At 35.9% G+C, this 20,453-nt stretch overlaps 1 protein-coding gene across 2 annotated transcripts in view; it reads left to right on the top strand.

The window, feature by feature from the left end:
* The window catches only part of LOC120633273 (phospholipid phosphatase 2-like), a 117,039-nt gene that overhangs the window by 77,239 nt on the left and 19,347 nt on the right, over positions 1 to 20,453 (top strand). For both annotated transcript variants that reach the window (XM_039903451.1, XM_039903452.1), the window contains exon 2: positions 5,961 to 6,057. In XM_039903451.1, the coding sequence (XP_039759385.1) occupies positions 5,961 to 6,057 (97 nt within the window). The remainder of the gene's footprint in view (positions 1 to 5,960; positions 6,058 to 20,453) is intronic.

Genomic DNA, 20,453 nt, shown 5'->3' with positions numbered 1-20,453 from the left:
TGCCGAGGAACTGTTCTGTGTGGAGTATATGGATTGAAGAAATTATAAATTACACCATACAGATTCTGCTGATCGCGGAGTATAGCAAATTAAGCTTAATTTTCATAATATATTATTGATTTCCGCAAAGTATCAATAATGTATTAGTTAGTGCTTCTACTATTATTGTGATTTGCTGCTTCTTTTTTTACCGCAGCTTTTACAATTAAGATGCACCTCTCACTTAAAGATCGATTCTCGGTTCGTAAACGTTATTTCTTATTTTAACTCAAGTCTATTTTACTTCAAGCTACGATGATTTACCAACCTGTGTTCAAATCTAAAAGAGCATGGTCTCTTGACATGAGGCGGGTGGCCGTCAAAAGTTAACTTGTTCTCTAATATGATATTGACACACGAAACTTATCTAAACTGAAACTTAAAAGAGTGGTAGCTTTCACAGAATTACGAGTATGTTTAAATTTTTTTAACAATGTCTGCGGAAGTTTTCATTTCCAATGCACTTCCACAAATACTCAGTTTGTATTTTGTGTTGGCTCTTGACTACTAATCAGACTACTAATCACAGAACCTCGGCAAAACTATCCCTCACTCCGATGAGAGAGAAAACCAGTTCCCAGCAGTAGAACAGTGGTCGGTATAAGGGTGAGGATGATTGCGAATAATCCTCATTTATCTCCAATTTGGTCAGGTTAGGATTTAAGCTATAATGCAAATTATGTGCTATGCCTTATTGCCTGTAATTACATACACCGGCAATAAATTGAACTTGTAGTTTGTTTGTGAGTTATGTATGTATTGCTGTATACATACATAACTCACAAACTCTGTGTATAACATAGAATTTACTATGAAAATTAATCTTATTTGCTATACTCCGCGAAAATCAGGAGAATAGTTATGGTTTAATTTATAATTTCTTATATACTCCACAATACCTATACTCTACTACAATTTACAAACAGTTTGACATTCCGCTAGTAACGACTTCTATCCAATATCCAACGATTTTATCTTGACTCATGGACTAAGTTTTCCGTAATTCGACTAGTTTGTTGCCGAACTGTACGCTTGCTTAACTGTAACCGGTAGGCCGGTACATCGGTAGTTTAACGATTAACTTTAACCGTGTTAACTAGGAACCGACCGGCGTCGTTACTGGCTGTTACTAACCTTATTATTCACAGTTCAGCCGTCCCTCAAATAAACTGTAGCATTCCTTGTTGCACTAACGTCAAAATTAACTTCTAGTTAGTTGTATGTATAAGTAAACTCTTCTGAAATACTTAAATTGAACAACTGCTTTCGAATAATACATACCTCGTAAAATTGTCGTTACTCGTTATATAAACTACTCTTAGAAAATTTGAGTTTGGTTAAAGAAAAAAGATATCTTCGTGTCTAGTCCAAATTCACGTTTACAAGTATATAAATAAATAAATAAACATACTACAACAAACACACTGCCGCCTAGCCCCAAAGTAAGCGTATCTTGTGGTATAGGTACTAAGATGACTGGTGAATATTTTTTATAAATAATGTACATAAATACTTATAATATAATATAAAAACACCACACACACTGAAAACCATTCATGTTCATCACACAAACATTTTCCAGTTGTGGGAATCGAACCCACAGCCTTGGACTCTGAAAGCAGGTTCGCTGCCCACTGCGCCAATCGGCCCTCGAAATATAAATCAGCCGGCGTAAGTATATTAAGACAGTGCCTATGCCCTTCCTATAACAGCAACACTTAACGTTTAACGGCTTCATTAAAAAGCTTACGAATCCATACAACTGCCTCTAATTGTAGCTAAGGACACGTTTTAATATATACTTACCTACAACGTTCAGTGAGCATTACTACTGAATAACCTAATAGTAGAATATAACTAACGTGACCATTTATTTTTGTTATTTAACGGGACGTTTGCGTTTTTGGTACCTTTTTACTATTTTCTATGAAAAAACGAATAAAACTGGTTTTTTTAATGATAATTGACGGACCACTGTCCAACCATCCATCCAACCAAAACCATCGCCTATAAATAGAGAAATTCTTCGCAGGGCACGCAAGAAACATGTCCTACAAAGTGCCGCTCTGTTTCCATTGATTTGTCGTTTTATTAGCTATTACCGGCCCTCTACAGGGCAAGGGTCTCCGCCCACAATGAGAAGGGGTAACGTCATAGTCCACCACGCTGGCCCAGAGCGAATAGGTGGGCTCTACAAACCTTGGAGAACATTATGGAGAACTCTCAGGCATGCAGATTTCCACACGATGTTTTCCTTCACCGTTGAAGCAAGTGATATTATTGGTTTAGGCCGTAGCCCACCATGCTGTCCCAATGTGAATTGGTGGACGCATTAAGCCTTAGATGCCTGTAATTGTACCGACAACCACCCCTTTACACTAGAACACAGTAATGCTGCTTGGCGGCAGAAATAAGTATGGCAGCAGTTTATACCCAGACGAGCTCAGTCACATAAAGCTGTACTACTTAGTTACTCCTATAAGAAGTTTGTATTCGGGTCTCCATACACTAGGATATCCGTCTCCTTGAAATCTGTCGCGAGCTAAATGGCTATCGACGCATTGCACGTGTATGCCCATTATACCTAAATCGAATGCGATTTCGGAGATTGCGTACACTCTAGTGCGTGTTCCGCCTGCAAGTAAACTCGCGTAAGTCTTGCAAACTCGTGCAGAGTTCGTTGATATACCATAAACATTGTCTTAATACCTGCAATAAAAATCGCATGGCGTTAATGTTATTTCTTGATTAGTATTACCCCTGTATATTACCCCTGGGGTCTGGGGTCTAGGGGGTCTTAGTATTCTCCGCAAAGGAGACACAGCGATCGGCTGAACGTGTGTGATATCCTGACCCAAATTCGTAAAAAAAGGAATAAATAAATAGCCTTAGTGACATCAAAGATCTAAGCAATTGTTTTCAATTTATTGGCGGAACAAATCAATTAGAAAATATTACAGCTACTTATTGTTCAAGTAGGTCATTCTATGATTCTAACGTTCTTAGTGTAAAGTCTTGCTTATCAAAGTGATTTTCAATGCTGCGACTCTTAAATTTTGTGGACTAATTATTATTATAAGTAAAAAAACCACCTGTCTGCAGCCACAACGAAAAAAAAAAAACAATGATCTAAACTTTATTGTGTGGTCCGGCGGGTCCTTTTTAATGATCTCGCAACGGAAAGCGGGATAGAAAGCCTGAAAGCGGGAATGTCCGCCAAAAGCGGGACGTATGGTCACGTTATAGATGACACACTCAGTACATTGTTGCGCATTTCACTAAACTCTGTTTGCGACTAAAGAAAGTAGGTAATTCACTCATTTTTCAATTGTGTGTTGTGGATACAACATCTGTGGATATATTAGGATGATCTGGTGTGGGAGTGAAATGTGCGTAAAGAAATCTTTCTTGTGTTGCGTGGCAGCGGTGAGTGGTTGTATGTATAGAGCCACATTCAAGTTATCTTATATATTTGGCTAATCAACTTACCTTCTTCATGTTTTAATCATCATCATATCAACCGAACGGGTAACGTCATAGTCCACCACGCTGGCCCAGAGCGAATAGGAGCGCTCTACAAACCTTTGAGAACATTATGGAGAACTCTCAGGCATGCAGGTTTCCACACGATGTTTTCCTTCACCGTTGAAGCAAGTGATATTATATTTGCTTAAAACCTACATAACTTACAAAGGCTAGAAGCGCGTTCTGGGATTCGAACTCTGGCCCCCGAAATTTAAATCGAAGTCATTCCCATTGCGTTATCACCGTTTGGCCAAATTTTTTGGCCAAACACTGCCGTTTTTTACGATTTTTTATTGTAAGGTGAACATATATTTAATTGGAATTATATCAACGCCTACTAGAAATAAACTGAACATATTATATTACACTTTAAAAAAAATATTTGTTGTTAAAAACTAGCCAAGTCAAATGTCGAGCTTTAATTTACGCTAACACTGTTTAAAAATAAGTCATATTTTTAATCAACAGCACACATTGTGAATTTATAACAGTAAGTTCTTTAACATAAAATAAATAAGTCAATTTGTATAAACCTTCCCTTTTTACGATGTATTTTCGCTTCTAAGTAATTTTATTTATTTATTTAGTACAAAAATTTTTATTTTTTTATTTTATTTATTTATTTATTCAGAATATTGGTAAGGGTACAGAGTTGACACAATAAACGTGGTGCCACGATAACTGTTGCAGTAGTATAAACTGTGTCGCAACAATTAACGCCCACCTCCAACAATAAATGTATAGTAGCAATAAGACAAAAGTAGAACATAGTAAATGTCAATAAAAAAAAAAAAAAGAGAATAAGAGTCAATTAAAATAATAAAAACTAGTGTCATAAATATCAAAAGACGTGGACAAGGAAACACTTATCTCTCTCTTTAAAAGATATGTACCAGTGACCCTAGACAGTAAGAGAATTGGAGAGAGATGGAGAATAAGATCATAAATATTAAAAATCAGGACTTATGCAAATAATAAAAACAAGAATATAAAAAGAGTACTGTTACATGTTATTTAAATAGATATATGACTAGATACAAAACACTACGTATAATTAAATAAATACTAATAGGTATTGCTATTTGTTGCTTGTACTATGTTGTCATTGAGAGATAAATTTAAAGATAATGACAGTTTTTAGCCAATACATATTTGAAAATTTAATGTATGTTCACAAAAATATTTCCAAATTTAAGAGAAAATGTGACTTCAATAGTTTGAACATAAGAAGCAAAAATAAACTTGCAGTGCAGTATACTAGACTACATAAAATAAGTAATTCATTTAAAGGAAATTGTATACTATTTTACAATAAATTACCAGTTGATATCTTGGAGATGTCTCTGAAAAAGTTCAAAGTTTGTATTAAACGTAAGCTTATAGAAAAGTCCTATTATAGTATTAAGGACTACGTTAACGATAAAAATACTTGGGTGTAAATTATTGCTCTAACCAGGTTGCTTCTTTAATAGTTTATAAATCACATGGTGAGATGGTGATAACGAAAAAAAATAACAAACGGCTAAGTTTGTTGTGGGCTTCTTTGGAACCCTCGTAGCTTTAGTTTTAAGTTGACGAATTTATTTATCGCCATCAACACACTCTTATTTCATATTTTACATGTAATGTACGCATCAAAAGTGCCATCTATGTGCCTATTTGAATAAAGAAATATTTGACTTTGACTGTGACTTTGATTAGATTCCAAATATAATGAGTTGCTTTTAACGTCGAAATAGGTACAATGCAGTAACGGATACATCGAACTTTGGGTATATAAGTTCAATGGATAGGTATATATAACATTTTTGGAACCGAATGGATTGGAACCTGCGACTCTCTAGCAATCGTGGCCAGAGCTCTTTTTCACAAAGCTTCGATTCTTCCGCCGATGCCGGAATTATGTCTTTTCCACAGGTTCATGTTCCGAAATTTTTATATGCATTTAGTATATATATCATGATAGGGAGGAAGGTATTAATATAAATAAATAAATATATAAATATACTACGACAATAAACACATCGCCATCTAGCCCCAAAGTAAGCATAGCTTGTGTTATGGGTACTAAGATAGCTGTTGAATATTTTTATGAATATAATACACATAAATACTTATATACAGATAAACACCCAGACACTGAAAAACAATCATGTTCATCGCACAAACATTTTCCAGTTGTGGGAATCGAACCCACGGCCTAGGACTCAGAAAGCAGGGTCGCTGCCCACTGCGCCAGTCGGCCGTCAATGTCAATATTTTAGGAGATATGAGGAAATATTTTATTTTATACTTTGTATTCTCATGGAAACTTGCACCAGTATCCTCTTTGTATGTTCAAGAATAATGCAAGACATCGTTCTTTATAATACAATGTTGCCCTTATTTTATTCCAGACGGCATCAGAACAGCAAGTGCCTGCAGCAGCTGAGATGCAGGCCCGCCACGGCCTCCTTTGGCATCTGCTCATCGACCTCCCCATCCTACTGTTGGGTGAGTACTCTTAGAAGAAATACTGTGTATGAGTTTAGGCCACTTTGCGTACTATCGCCGTGATTTTTATAACTCTTACAGTGCCTATCCTTAAGTTTTGTGTAACTCGTACTGGAGACTTTCTTCATTTTATACCATTTGCATACCCTGTGCCTTGCATACCCTCTATGCACGCCAATGCAGACCAGACATGGCGAAATTCAGAAATTACAAATTCGCCAGAGGGTTAGTAGAGTAGGGAAGTCGAAATTCAATCGGAATTCCTAACAATGCATAAGTTTAAACAATGTGTTAAAACACATTTATTACAGCGAGGTTATTATACAATTGATGAGTTTCTTAATGACAAGGTTGCTTGGAAGCATCCGGCTCCGCTTTCATCTCCCACAAGATAGAAAAATGAATGTTCAAATGTAAATTTTTGATGTTGGAAAAGAGCAACTGCTGAGTTTCTTGCCGGCTTCTTCTCGGTAGAATCTGCCTTCCGAACCGGTGGTAGAGTCACTACACACGGACAGACTTGACGTTTCAAAAGTGCTTGTATTAGGCCTACTTGAAATAAATGAATTTTGAATTTCACCTTTGAAGCTGTAAATCTTTCACGAAACGCTGATAAAGCATTTCGACCTGCAGCGCAGATCTACACGATCCCGATTTGATTGCAACACGCTGAGCCCACATCGCGGCATCCATAACAACAGTTGCACAATAAAATGGTTGTAAATTGTAATAACAGTAAACAACATACGAATAACATCGGGTTATGTTCGGATTGATACATTGTAGCGATTTATCACTGAACTGTTTCTGTGTCTATTGGTATTTGTTGCTTGTATTATGATTAGTTGCCAAATATAATGAGTTGCTTTCAACATCGATTAGGTACAATACAGTAACGGATACATCGAACTTTAGGTATATAAGTTCATATCCATTGAACATATTATTTTTTTGAACCGACAGGATTTGAACCTGCGACTCCCTAGCAATCGTGGCCAGAGCGCTTTTGTTCTACTACGTCTCTTCCGCCGATAACGGAATTAATATAATGACTTTCGAAAGGTTCAAGTTCTGAAATTGTTATAATAGCAAACACGTAATAAAAATTGGGCTTGACGTCTGGTGACCTAAGAGGTGGTGCTTACTTAGCCCAAATCCAAAGGGAAAAATAGCCAACGCTAGCATTTTGGACACCATGCCCATACCCACAGTTAGACAGCTTATGTTTTTTGTAAATATTAATAATTAAAAACTAACATTAATTTTTTCAAAAAATAAAAGCCGTCTAACTGTTCACTTAGGGGCATGATTCCCAAAATGCTGGCGCTATTGCCCCTCAGAATTGCTAGACGCCAAGACCAATTTTTGGGACACGATGTTAATAAAATTCTTCGTGTCCGAAGACCATGGGCCCAGAGTCTCAAACGCAAGCGCCGTTATAACAGATATAAATCACACATTTTCCTAATTTGAATTTGGAATTATCTTCTTTCAAATTTAAACTTTTAATGATACCAAAACCAGCCAGATACAAATAGTATAGCCAAAGAGATTTTATAACAAGTTCAAACATGCTATAATGCGAAAAGACTTTTTCCTCAACCTATTATTTTTAATATCTTATTAGTACGGCCGGCAGGGCAACTTACACGAACTAGATGGTACTACATTATTTTTGGATAACTTTAACGCAAATTAATGATATACGACATTAAACATTATACATGCTATGATATTTATACTGCAATGTAGTGGTTCTCTGCGAATATTGAAATAAAGGTCATTCAATATACCTACTTAGAGTACCTCAACAATTCACGGAACAATGCTGTCCACCCATCATGGAATGGATACCATTGAGCATTGATGTTACAAAGAGCGCGCTGATTGTCGCGAATGAACGCGGTGTAGGTGCCATGATACAAGGAAGGACCAAAAACAATTATTTTTTTCGTGGTCGAAGGCTATTTGCTTTAGGAGCACGTAAACTTCACAGTTGGTTTAAACAAACTGGAGCATAGACGAAATGCTGTGTCAACAGTAGATCACATTACCGAATACCAAACAAGGAAAGTTTAATGAAGCTGGCTCATTTACCACTACGTGATAACACCACCTCGTTGGTCTAATGGTTAGTACGTTTAACCACGGATCACGATATCCTGGGTTCGAATCCCATCGGTAAACATTTATTTATTTATTTAAACTTTTTATTTGTACAACTACACAGATAGGAAAATAAGGGACGAATACACAAAAACACAAAGGCTGGAGTAGAATATAAAAGGCGGCCTTATCGCTTAGAAGCAATCTCTGCCAGGTAACCTAAGGATTAGGACAACAAGTGCGCGAACAAACAGGTTGTGTATAATTATATATATATTATATATGTATATATAGGTATATATGCAAATATATATACATCTCTTCTTGAGCTGTGTTTTACGCCATTGGTTGCCTGGAAGAGATCGCTACGTAACGATAAGGCCGCCATATTGTATACTTATTGTTAAATTTGTATTTACAATGTTTCTATATGTTTATGTGGTGTACAATAAAAGTGTTTTCATTCATTCATTATTATAAACCTACAAATTGGATTAATGCTATTTTTTAGCATGTCAATTTATTTTGCTTTAGTTATTTGTGTACAATAGAATTAGCTTCACTATATATTTTTTAGATGCCACCAATCCATCATAAACGCATACCTACTTGCGGTAAGCATAACGATATCCTGAGTCACATACTTGAAATAAATGAATTTTGAATTTTGAATTTTATTGACGTCATTACCAGTGGTTCCATGGGGTGTGAAAGAAAATACACAGACATTACAGTTAAATCACTATCGCTACACATTACTTTTCTTTTTTCTTTTGTAATATAATTCGACACTAGTTCAAGTCCGAGCAAAGCCACAGAGTATTATATTGACGGCATACCACAGACTATAAGCAAACTCCCCATTATTTTGTTCCTGTTTTTGAATACCCAATTTTTGAATGAAAAGTGTAACCCAACAATACGTATGATTTTAGTTCGGTGGAATTTTGCACCTAATACCATAAAATGCATTTTATTAATTAGGTTGCAGTCTAACTTGTATAGAAAAAAAAAGTGTGTGTACTTATTTATGTACACGCGTTAGAAGGTATACATATTTAGCGTAACAAGATTAATATCTTTTCAAAAATATTATCTTTCGCCTTATTCTAAGTTTGTAGAAAAAACGACACTATGAATTATTGAAAGTACTTATAATATACATAAACACCAAGACACTGAAAAACGTTCATGTTAATCACCCGAAAATTTTCCAGTTGTGGGAATCGAACTCACGGCCTTTCACTCAGAAAGCAGGGTCGCTCCCCACTGCGCCAAGCGGCGGCCGTCAGCGGCCAATTTCATAGTGTCGGTTTTTAGTGACAATGTGCGCGCGCATCGTAAAAATTTACTCTCACCATTTTTCCCTAACGCGCCAAAAGAAGCTATAAATTTTCCCTATCTTCAAAAAACTAAACTAACCCTCAACACATATTTGCGGTGTAATGTCATCACGACGTTGTCAGGCAGTGTCAGGTGTCAGCACATAGTGGCTAATCTGGCCACCCAAGCAGAAGATAGACCGTGACCGTATTAAAGCTATCGTATTACTATGTCTTATCGCAAGTTCTTAGCTTTAGTAGGTTTCTTTTTTAACCCCCGACGCAAAAACGACGGGGTGTTAAGTAAGTAAGTATAAGTTTGAAGTTTGAGTGTGACGTGTGCGTGTTTGTGTGTGTCTGTGGCACCGTAGCTCTCGAATAGATTATTAGATTTTAATTTGGTTTTTTTTTGTTTGAAAGGTGAATAAATCCGGATTATTCTTAGCTATGTTTGATGACAATCGGTACAAGATGGCCGGCGCTACAAAATGACGATTTCAGATAGATTTGTCAAATAAAAGGGCTTGACTTGTAGAATACTATACACTATGCCAAATTCATATTTTTATTAATGTTGTTTATTCCAAAGTTTTTATAGTATACTAGCGAACCGTTCCGGATTCTCTGCCAAAGCATGGATTATGCTAAATGTAACAAATAAATCTTTATACAATTTGAAACTGGTGTTCAATTCCTAAAGTTACAATTTGCCCCAAGCCTGTTACAACTTGCCCCAATCATGGGGAAAATTGTACACGCGTCAGTTTTTTTCCAAAGCTGATTTCTAAAGATGTTTCTACACAATATCGTTACAGCTTTGAACAAAAATGTATTTGTAATCGATAGTTGAAGAGTTGTTAATTGGAATAGTACTGCTAGTTTTTATAAATACCAAATAAGTAATCTTTCTGAGCCAATGAACAAAAATTGTTACAATTAGCTCCCTGCTTGCGTACTTCGGCCATGGTGGCCATTGGCCAATGTCCAGAGAGATTTTCTAACTACGCGGGGGTAATATTATGCGTGTGCGCAAACACAGTTGCACTCTCTGTTCCCTTACTCTCATAGTCAGATGGGACGGCAGCTCCGACTCAACCGTACAGAGATCAAGTGTAGGACCGAAAGTTTAACGCAGCTCGGAGGCGCTGGGATGAATCGACCCCAATTTCCAAAACCGGGCTGGTACTAAGAACTTCTTGATGGAAAAACGCAATACGCATCGACCCGACCAAGGAACCGAACCGAGGACCTGCAATCTAATATATTAACCACTAGACAAACCAGGGGTAAGCTCTATAACTAGACAAAGCTCTATAAAGTCTACAACGTGTAACCGAATTACGAAAAACTGTTGAAGGGTGCAGAAGTATAAATCATAAGGAATACCCCAGTAAAAATATTAAATCAAAAGAAACATATTTATTTTTCCATGCAGACTAATTCTAAACATTATTTGTGTTTACTTATGACAACCCTATTGAAGATAAAAGACAGACACGTGCATAGTACCTACGCTACGCGACACGTACCTAATAAAGGTACAGGATTCATTTGATTTTAATTTTGCGTGTGATGTTAGGGTGTGACAAAGTATGACAGTGGTTTACTCAAAAGCGTTTCGGTTCCAGAGACAGTAAATAATGTATCTCTAAAGCCTATGAAGTAATATTTCGGTTTTTATTTACATGTTACATAGTATAACTTTGTTAAATGCGTTACGGAAATCCACAAATAAATCTCCAAGGAAGATCTGTAACTACTGAGGAAGTCCAGTCCTACAGGAAGCCAGTTTAATTCCCAGTCGTCTGATTAATGGATGTATAAAACAGGCATACGTACCGATGTATTAACTTGATTGTCAAATATGTCAAAAAAATTAATAAGTCAAGTTTTATGTCAAGTTGGTTCATGGACGTTATTTTGACAGCTAATCCACACCGCCTCGTGTTGAATCTGTGTTCATGCCGTCAGCTGCTGGTTTCCCAATGCTGAACACTTGTGAACTCCAAACCTTGCACGCTACCTATCAGTGTTGTTGACATTTCTGACACCTTCTAAAATTACCCTGTAGGAGGTACTGTTGTGTATAAAAGTGACTTAATTATATAGACCAATTAAAGTGTCAAGAGAGGTTAAAGAAAGAAGTGTGTGTGTTATTTCTACTAATAGTTACCAGTGCAGTCAAAAAGAAGCAGGCTTACCTGGCAGAGTTGATTAGAAGCCGATTCTTCCATAATTTGACGTTTTCTATTGTATAGAAAATCTATCAAATTTATTGACCAAGTTCCCTAATAATGTTAAAAAATCTGCACTAAAAACAGTAAATAATCACAAGAAAATAATGATATAAACTATTATCTGTAACATTTACGTTCACGAGGTTACACCAGTTCAAACGTTTTACGTTTTTATCTGTAACTAATCTACAGACGTAATGGCTGACAGATCCCTCCGCAAGATCAATGTCAAAATGTCAAATTGATATCGCTGTTATACTCACAGACAGCCAGTTCGAATGGTAAACAGAGGTGATTGATGAGCGGCCATTTATTGTGATAGGGGAAGACGACGAACCGATTCCGTAGTATTCGTGACCTGCCGTGACCTCTGAAGAAGGTCGACCTTGCTGGTGCTTTGTTATACGTCTAACAATTGGAGGTTCTGGATTTGATTTCTGGCTAGTAGTAGTAGGAGCTAGTAGGAGGTTGAAGTTACAAAGGGAATGGCATAAATCATTAACTGACTCGGGTCGCTGGATTACTTATTGGAAATTGAATAGAAGCAGGCGTTACTTTGCGGAAATCCATGATATATTATGAAAATTAATTTGCTATACTCCGCGAAAAACAGGAGATTCTGTATGGTGTATCTTACAATCCTTATACTCCACACCAAACAGATATTCGGCAATGTACCCTCTACACACGTTTCGCTCCGAAACCAGAGCATCCGCAGGAGATGTTGACTTTACAATTTATAGTTGTAAAATGAAAAATTCGCCAAATTTGTCGCCTTTTATATCTTTCTTACCCCCACCTTAACTATCTAAGCCCCTACTCGCCTAAGTTTCTACTTGGAATGCCAAACCGTGGCCTTGAACGTGAGTTCAGATTTCGTTCAACGTGGGGCTAAACTTAAAAAGCATTCACCAATCTTGTGATTGCTGGCTCGCAGGATTCGAAAGACGCTGTTTAGGTGAAGGCTGTAGCGGTATGGTCGCTTCGAGGTATGGGGGTGGGAAATGCCAATATCTTAACTCAAGGCTGGTACTGAGCATTTCTTTACTGATAAATCCAATTTTAAGCCCAACTACATTAAAGCAATTCATCAGCATCATCGTATTAACCCATTACCGGCCCACTACGGGGCACAAGTCTTCAACAACGAGAACTTGGCCGTATTCCACCACACCGGCCCAGTTCGGACTGGCGGACTGTACACGCCTTTGAGAACATTATAGAGAACTCTCGGGCATGCAGGCTTCCTCACGATATGTTCTTTCACCGATGAAGCACATGTTATTTTAATTAAAGAAAAGTTAGAGGTGCGTGCTGGGATTCGAACTCGGCCCCCCGAAATGAAGTCGAGCTCCTACCGAATGCGCTATCGCCGCTTCAAGGTAATAGTTTAATCTCCCTAAATCTACTTTATAGTTAACTAGTATTAGAAACTACAACATATTTCCTATATTTACGACGAACAAGCTTATAAAGCTATAAACGCTAGCTATAAAAGCAATTTCACGACTTTAAATTATCTGTTTATGCCCCTGCAAGCAAACATTTATATCATAAGCACCGTATTAAATGATACTAAATTAATTTTGTTTACGTCAGCAATACTGCCACCGATTTCCTTATTAGCGACGCGTTGGCACGTGTTAAAGTTGAAACGAAACGCCTTTTCACCAAAAATAGACACTTTTGGCGGAAAAACTAACGATAAATTTAAATCAACGACTATAACAAACTTCCGGAGCGTACTTATAGGCATAAAATATATTTAAATTCAGATTCAAGACAAGTAAGAGGTGTTTACAAGTAATAATAGTATTTATGTTAAAAAAAAAAAACAATGTTACAGTTAAATAATAAACTGATTCTTCAACACACATCTGTATCCGCTGAAGGGAATCGGTTGAAACTTATTTTGAAGTTGAAGATTATTTTGAAAATTCATCCCCAAAACGGGCAAAAAGGGGTTCGAAATTTGTATAAAACTTCAAGTTACCATTGTAATACGAACTTAATTTGGATGAAGTTGTAAGCAAAAGCAAGTTAGTAATTTAAGTATGGATACCAAAAAACCATATGTCATGTAAATAATTTTCCTGACTCTCAGAGCACTGGCGCACAAGTGGAAATAGTCTCCAAATATTATATGTGTAATAATAAACGGGGGTAAGCTTCTCCTATTCCATGTACCCGTGCTGTGGTAGTTGGAAACGGGGATTATATCCCTTGTCAGGGGATATAATCTGGGAATATAATTTTTATCTCCTGCCTGTACTAGCCATGCAGATATTTTTATTACTATATACAGTCAAACCTGGGTAAGTGAGAACTGGATAAGTGAGAAAACTCTATAAGTGAGAGTAATAGCCAGGACCCGTGATTTTAAGCTCCCAAAACCTCTATTAGCGAGAAACAGAAACCTTTGTAAGAGAGAGTCGTTTTTCCCTCACGGACCTCCGTAAGTGAGACTGCTACTTATCTATACCTCTATAAGCGACAGTCGAACAAGCAATATTCGACAAAATTTATGAGTTAGAGAAAGACATTCAAAATACAAAAACAAAAATCCAAACAAAATTCACGGATTTTTTTTAATGGAAATAAGTTCTAAATAAAATAAAATTACATAGTGCATGAATATGTCTTGTTATTGCTGCGTACATCTATAAGAGAGAAACGCTTCCCATGTACCTGCATTAGCGAGAAACTCGGGTTAGTGAGAAACCTCTACAAACGAGAATGAGATTGTGCTCCCTTGAACTCTCGCTTATCCAGGTTTGACTTTATAAGATATGCTGTTATTCACGGGACACTGAATCCGATGTTTACATTTGCGATGTCGAAACTCCATAACAATTAACATTCTTTGCAATATGATCAAATTATTGCTCTAACCAGGTTGCTCTTCTAATAATTTAAAATGACATTGTGAGATGGCGATAACAAAAAAAAAAAAAAACACCCGGCTAAGTTTGTTGTGGGCTTCTTCTTAGACCGGGACGCGTTTGGAACCCTCGTAGCTTTAGTTTTAAGTTTACGAATGTGGTTATCGCCATCATCTCACTACCGTGTAATTCTTATGTACGCATCAAAAGTGCCACCTGTGGGCCTACTTGAATAAAGATATTTTTGACTTTGACTTTGACTTTGATCTTTATTGATGGAGCTGAATCGGATTTAATCTCTATATGGGAATCAAATTAAAGGCTTTGATCAGCAGAATAATGTGACCTATATTTAAAGTCCGAGGGGGTTTTAAATTTTTTAGTTTATATATTTAGTGTGAGGTGAAAGCAAAGCTTCCAAGCGAGCTTATCATTGTCTTTTTCTGTTTAATAATTTTATTATTTAGTCAATAAAATGTAACAATTGTAAGACAATATATATAATTAGTGCTCATTGCTAACGTAGTAACGGTAATATTATTTGTTTTTCACGCTAACACACCTTTGTAATAATATACAATGAGTAAATAAAAATACAATAACTAAAACTTAACCTCACCTCACCAACGCAAAAATAAACGTAAAACTTCTTTTTTTTTTTACTTTATATAAAAGTGCTGCTTCCGATGGCAAGCTTATTCAAATAAATTATACTATACCTACTTATAACTTGTACTATCGATGATCACATAATAATTATGCGTTACTACATAGTTTTAAGTAAAAACATATTTTTATTTTACAGAAAATAACACATCGACATGAAAAATATGAGCAACGGAATCAGTAAACTGCAGCGTTAACCGGTCACATTTTTTGTCATTGTTTGTGCCCAAATGTTATAGTAGACGCACAAGGCTTAGTTTATAAAACAAAACTGATTCTTTGTTATTAGAATCGATTGTCATCACTCGTCATTTACACCTACCATATTAGTAGCTATTTAGTTATTTATATCAGTCAACACCTGGCACCATAAGGTGAGAATAGTAAATTAACCGAGGGAAGAAAATCATCGCTTATTAACAAGAGTATAGTATATCTTTAATTTTCGACGTAAAAGATACACCGAGGAGGCACGAAAAATAAAATAAAAATTACCTTATTTTTCATGATCACTAAACGAAATTCGGAGTACCTACTAATTTAATATTTTCTAAATTCGGCTAAAACTAAAGCGACTCAAAAAAACAACATAATTTATTTTTTTCACGAGGCCAGTATGAGCACTTCGAAGCGTCAAGTCATGTCTGACAATTTGTAGTACCATCGGCTTTGGAATTCAGGTTATAACCAGAAGATACTAAACAGTTGGTCTTTTCCAACATTACAATAAAAAACGGAACCATCCGGCTTCCAAAAGAAATTCATAATTGTATAGGAATAATAACTCTCTTTAATATATGTGTTTTACAACTGTGGATAAATGTACCTACTGTTTACGATATTTGTATATAAAAAGCCAAAACTTAGCTTACTGTTTAGCATGCGATTTATAATAATATATGAAATGGTAGAATAGCTCTACATTATTATAAAATAACTAGTGGTAGCCTGCCACGCTTCGCTGTGGCACATTGTGATTGAATGGTTGAGAAAAATAGATAAAAACAATCCTTGATGCGTATTATATATCATGCTAAAATTTCAGCCCGATAATTGCAGAAATTTTTGAGTTTTTGAAGCGTACACAAACCAACATAACATTTTTTTATATATATGTGCTTTAGCACTAAAGATGTCCCTCCTACTTCCAGAGGTCACCAGTATTATTTGGAAATTATAGATAGTTGCAATCATTGACTGCAAATCTTACATAGACTCTTCCGCACTTAAAGTTTTAATAGCACCTATAAATAAATAAATAATAATAAATAAATATACTACGACAATGCACACATCGCAATCTAGCCCCAAAGTAAGCGAAGCTTGTGTTATGGGTACTAAGATAGCTGTAAGATATTTTTATGAATATAATACACATAAATACTTATAATATACAGATAAACCTATTAAAGCATTTTGTGGCCAAGCTTGTCCAGGGAAGTCCCTACTACCCCCATGCCTATTTAAGCTGCTAAGCTGCGTTCCAGTCCGAAGGGTGTAATTTCATAGGATGTGTTCCTTGCATGGCATTCAAAGTGTTCCTCTGTTTATGTAACAAATTATGTTTTTTTAGTAACCATTAGGTTACCACAGCTTGGTCCATTATTTATTACTAAAAACCTTTAGGATGTTATCAACAATTATAATTATATAAATAATTTTAACGCCCCCACAATCTCCTCCAGGGCTAAAATTTTTGGAAATCTGATAGTAAGTTACCTAAATTTAACAAACATGAAACTTTTATTAAATTTTAAGTCTGTGGGAATTTTAGTATAATATATATATTTTTTTTAATACATTCTTGTTCATAGCCCAACAAAATTCTGTTCAAATTTCATGTCTAGAAGAGTTAAAATTCAAAATTTAGTTTGTTATGATTTTTTCTAATCATTAACGCCCCCGCTATACACTTCGGAGATTTAACACTTATAAAAAAGTTAGCCTATCCATTAAGTCAATGTATCCTCTACATGGATGCAAAATTTCAATTCAATCGGATGTATAGTTTAATAGTTTTAACGGAACAACCGTAAAAAACTCTATAGATTTATATATATCTTAGTATTAGTATTAGTATAGATTGTAGCATAATCTGTTATAGATTATTTCAACACAGAGTTTTTATAGATCTGCCATACTAAATAGAAGAGCAATTATTAATTTAGTTCGCACGAGCTTAGTAGCTGTGCCCGCCCACAGACACTTCTACAACCCTCCCTGGCGCAACGGTGAGCGCTGTGAATTTAAGTGGGAATTCCCGGGTTCGATTCCCGACATTTAGGAATTTATTATTTCTGAATTATCTCTGTGGGGGCTTTGACCGTGGCTAGTTACCAACCTATCGACAAACACGTGCAAGCGATTTATCGTTCCGGTACTATGTCGCGTAGAAACCATTTAGGGGTTAAATATAAAAAAGATTATTAAAAAGATAAGTAAGATGGTACTTTAATGATGATAATGACTTAAAGCTAAAATGTACTGCACTCACCGTTAAACCGTGTTTATGGGAAATTTCACACTTTCCGAATAAACAACCGTCAATTGTCCAAAACAGTGTCATTGTGAATTCACCATGTTACAGTAATCTGATACCCGTTTGTTTACACACAGGCCGGACAGATGGACGGGCAAACTCAAGTTAATATTCTTATACAGTAATGAGATGTTTATTCTCATTTCTTACCCTAAAATATCTGCCGTGCAACAGTGCAATAATTATAATCGATTTCGGGCCTCACAGATCCGAAATCAGCATAATCAGTTCTACAATGAGACAGCTTTTACAAATCTAGCGCGATTAAGATTTCTTACAAGGCTTTAATATCCCAGGCTGTGGGTTAATTGTATACTTACTTATCGATATCATCATAATTTTATTTATGGAAAGGTTATTGCACTTATTGTAGAAGCGGTAACAGCCTACTGGTTAGGACTTCGACAAGAACAAATCCCAACTCGCACCTATAACTCTTCTAAGTTATTTACTTAAATTATCGCTTGCTTAACGGTGAAGGGAAAACACCCTGCATGTCTGAGAGTTCTCCATAATGTTCACCAAGGCGTGTGAGGATGTCTGATGTTATAATAAAATGTTTATTAAAATATAATAAATAAAATAAATAATTCTACAACGACAATACACACATCGCCATCTAGCCACAAAGTAAGCGTAGCTTGTGTTGGGTACTAAAATAACTGATGAATATTTTTTTTTAATAATACATATACAAAAATACTTATAAAATACAGATAAACAATTCTTGGCCCAACCCACTTTTTCAGTGTCTGGGCACTGAAAAAGTGGGTTGGGCCAAGAATTGTCAGATATAGGGTTTTTCTGTCCATCAACTGAGGACTAGCTCGGAGTTCGGAAATTGTCGCAGTCAACCCCCAGTTTTCAGCGATTACTCTAAGCCTAAATCGTTAAAGCACACCATCCCGCATTGGAGCAGCGTGATGGGTATGCCCTGAAACCCTGGCTGATGTTGATGACCTACACCCCTGCAATTTGCAATAACAGGAAGTGATTCCTAAAGCACCGAAGTGTTAATCTTTTTGGCGAACGGAAGTTATTTACTCGCATTTATATACATTCGGTGTGTGGATAAAACACATGTGTAAAGAATTTTAATTCGCTTTTGTAAAGATTTTTTACTTAAGTTCTAGAATAGTACCGAAGCGGTGGTTGGAACTCGACTTCAGTTTCGGGGAGCCGAGTTCGAATCCCAGCTATACCTTTAACTTTTCTAAGTTATGTGCGTTTTAAGTAATTAAAATAAAACTTGCTTCAACAGTGAAGGAAAACGTCGTGAGGAAACCTGCATGCCTGAGAGTTCTACATAATGTTCACAATGAGATAGGGTTAAGGCAGTGGTCCACCACGCTGGCCCTGTGCGGATTGGTTGACTCCACATATCTAAGAGAACATTATGTAGAACTCTCAGGCATGCGGGTTTCCTCGTGATGTTTTCCTTCACCGTCGAAGCAAGTGATATTTTTAATTACTTAAAACGCACATAACTAAGAAAAGTTAGAGGTGCGTGCTGGGATTCGAAGTCGGCCCCCCGAAAGTGAAGTCGAGCTCATACCTACTGCGCTATCATAGCTTTTGTTTGTGTATTGTTTAATGTATGACGTTACCACAATAAAAACACTTTTAATTTTTCATCATATTGACATTTCAGTGATATGCAGAAGGAGAGACGTCACGTGACTACACGAGTGTTTTTGCCCCTTACCATTAAACTTAGGATCATGAGTCGTGGTTCGTTAAATAACATAATATCCAAACTCCATCTGTTCTAAATCAACCATAAACATAGCAATGCCCTATTCATAACCAATGACCATATTTCTTATTTGCTAATTATTAGATAGGAATGCATAACCAACCAACTTATTTGTAACAGATAACCATATATATTTACGTCTTTAGCGTCTCCGACATAAAGTTCAAGTAACTAGATTTTGTGTGAAAATGTAAAATGTCGGGTAGAATGGGGTCATTTGGGTCGGTGGATGCAATACGCTAATTTAATAAAAACCTGTTGTTCGGGATATAAGATATTACACATGTATGTGGATATGAGAATAAATGTTTATAGTTTATGTTAAAATCGGGTGTCAATAGTCAATATACATATTTTTGTACAGATTTATGTTCTACACATAATCAAATGGGAGGAAATGTCTGTATGTATATTAAAATGTTTTTTTTTTCATGAAATATGTATGGGAAGTGGAAAAAATACATGCAACAATCAATCAATTTAGACATACCTTATCTCATATCATTAGAATGCTATAGTGTATTGACGTACAAATTTCTTTTTTTTTTTAATTTCCTGGTATTTTTTTTTTGTGATTTTGACACCTAGTAGTTTATGAATATTTCAACTTATAAGTATTTCATAAAAAACAATAGTCATGTTATAATAAATAATCACACCCTAATTGTCAGATTTCTAGGCTTACTAATATTGTTAACTACAAATTATTATTAAAGGTTTGAGGTATGTTAAAAATAATATAATTATAAATCATCATCATTTACCAAAGCAAGAAGAAGAAGAAGAAGAAACACTTTATTGCACGTATAACATACAGGAAAAGGAACAGTAAGGAGTATACAGTACACAATGTAGACATGCAAAGGCGGCCTTATTGCTGCAAGCAAT

This window comes from Pararge aegeria, chromosome 21, assembly GCF_905163445.1.
Source record: "Pararge aegeria chromosome 21, ilParAegt1.1, whole genome shotgun sequence".
In the NCBI taxonomy this organism is placed as follows: Eukaryota; Metazoa; Arthropoda; class Insecta; order Lepidoptera; family Nymphalidae; genus Pararge; species Pararge aegeria.
Note: the sequence above shows the minus strand (reverse complement) of the source record. Positions and strands in the feature narration are given on the sequence as shown.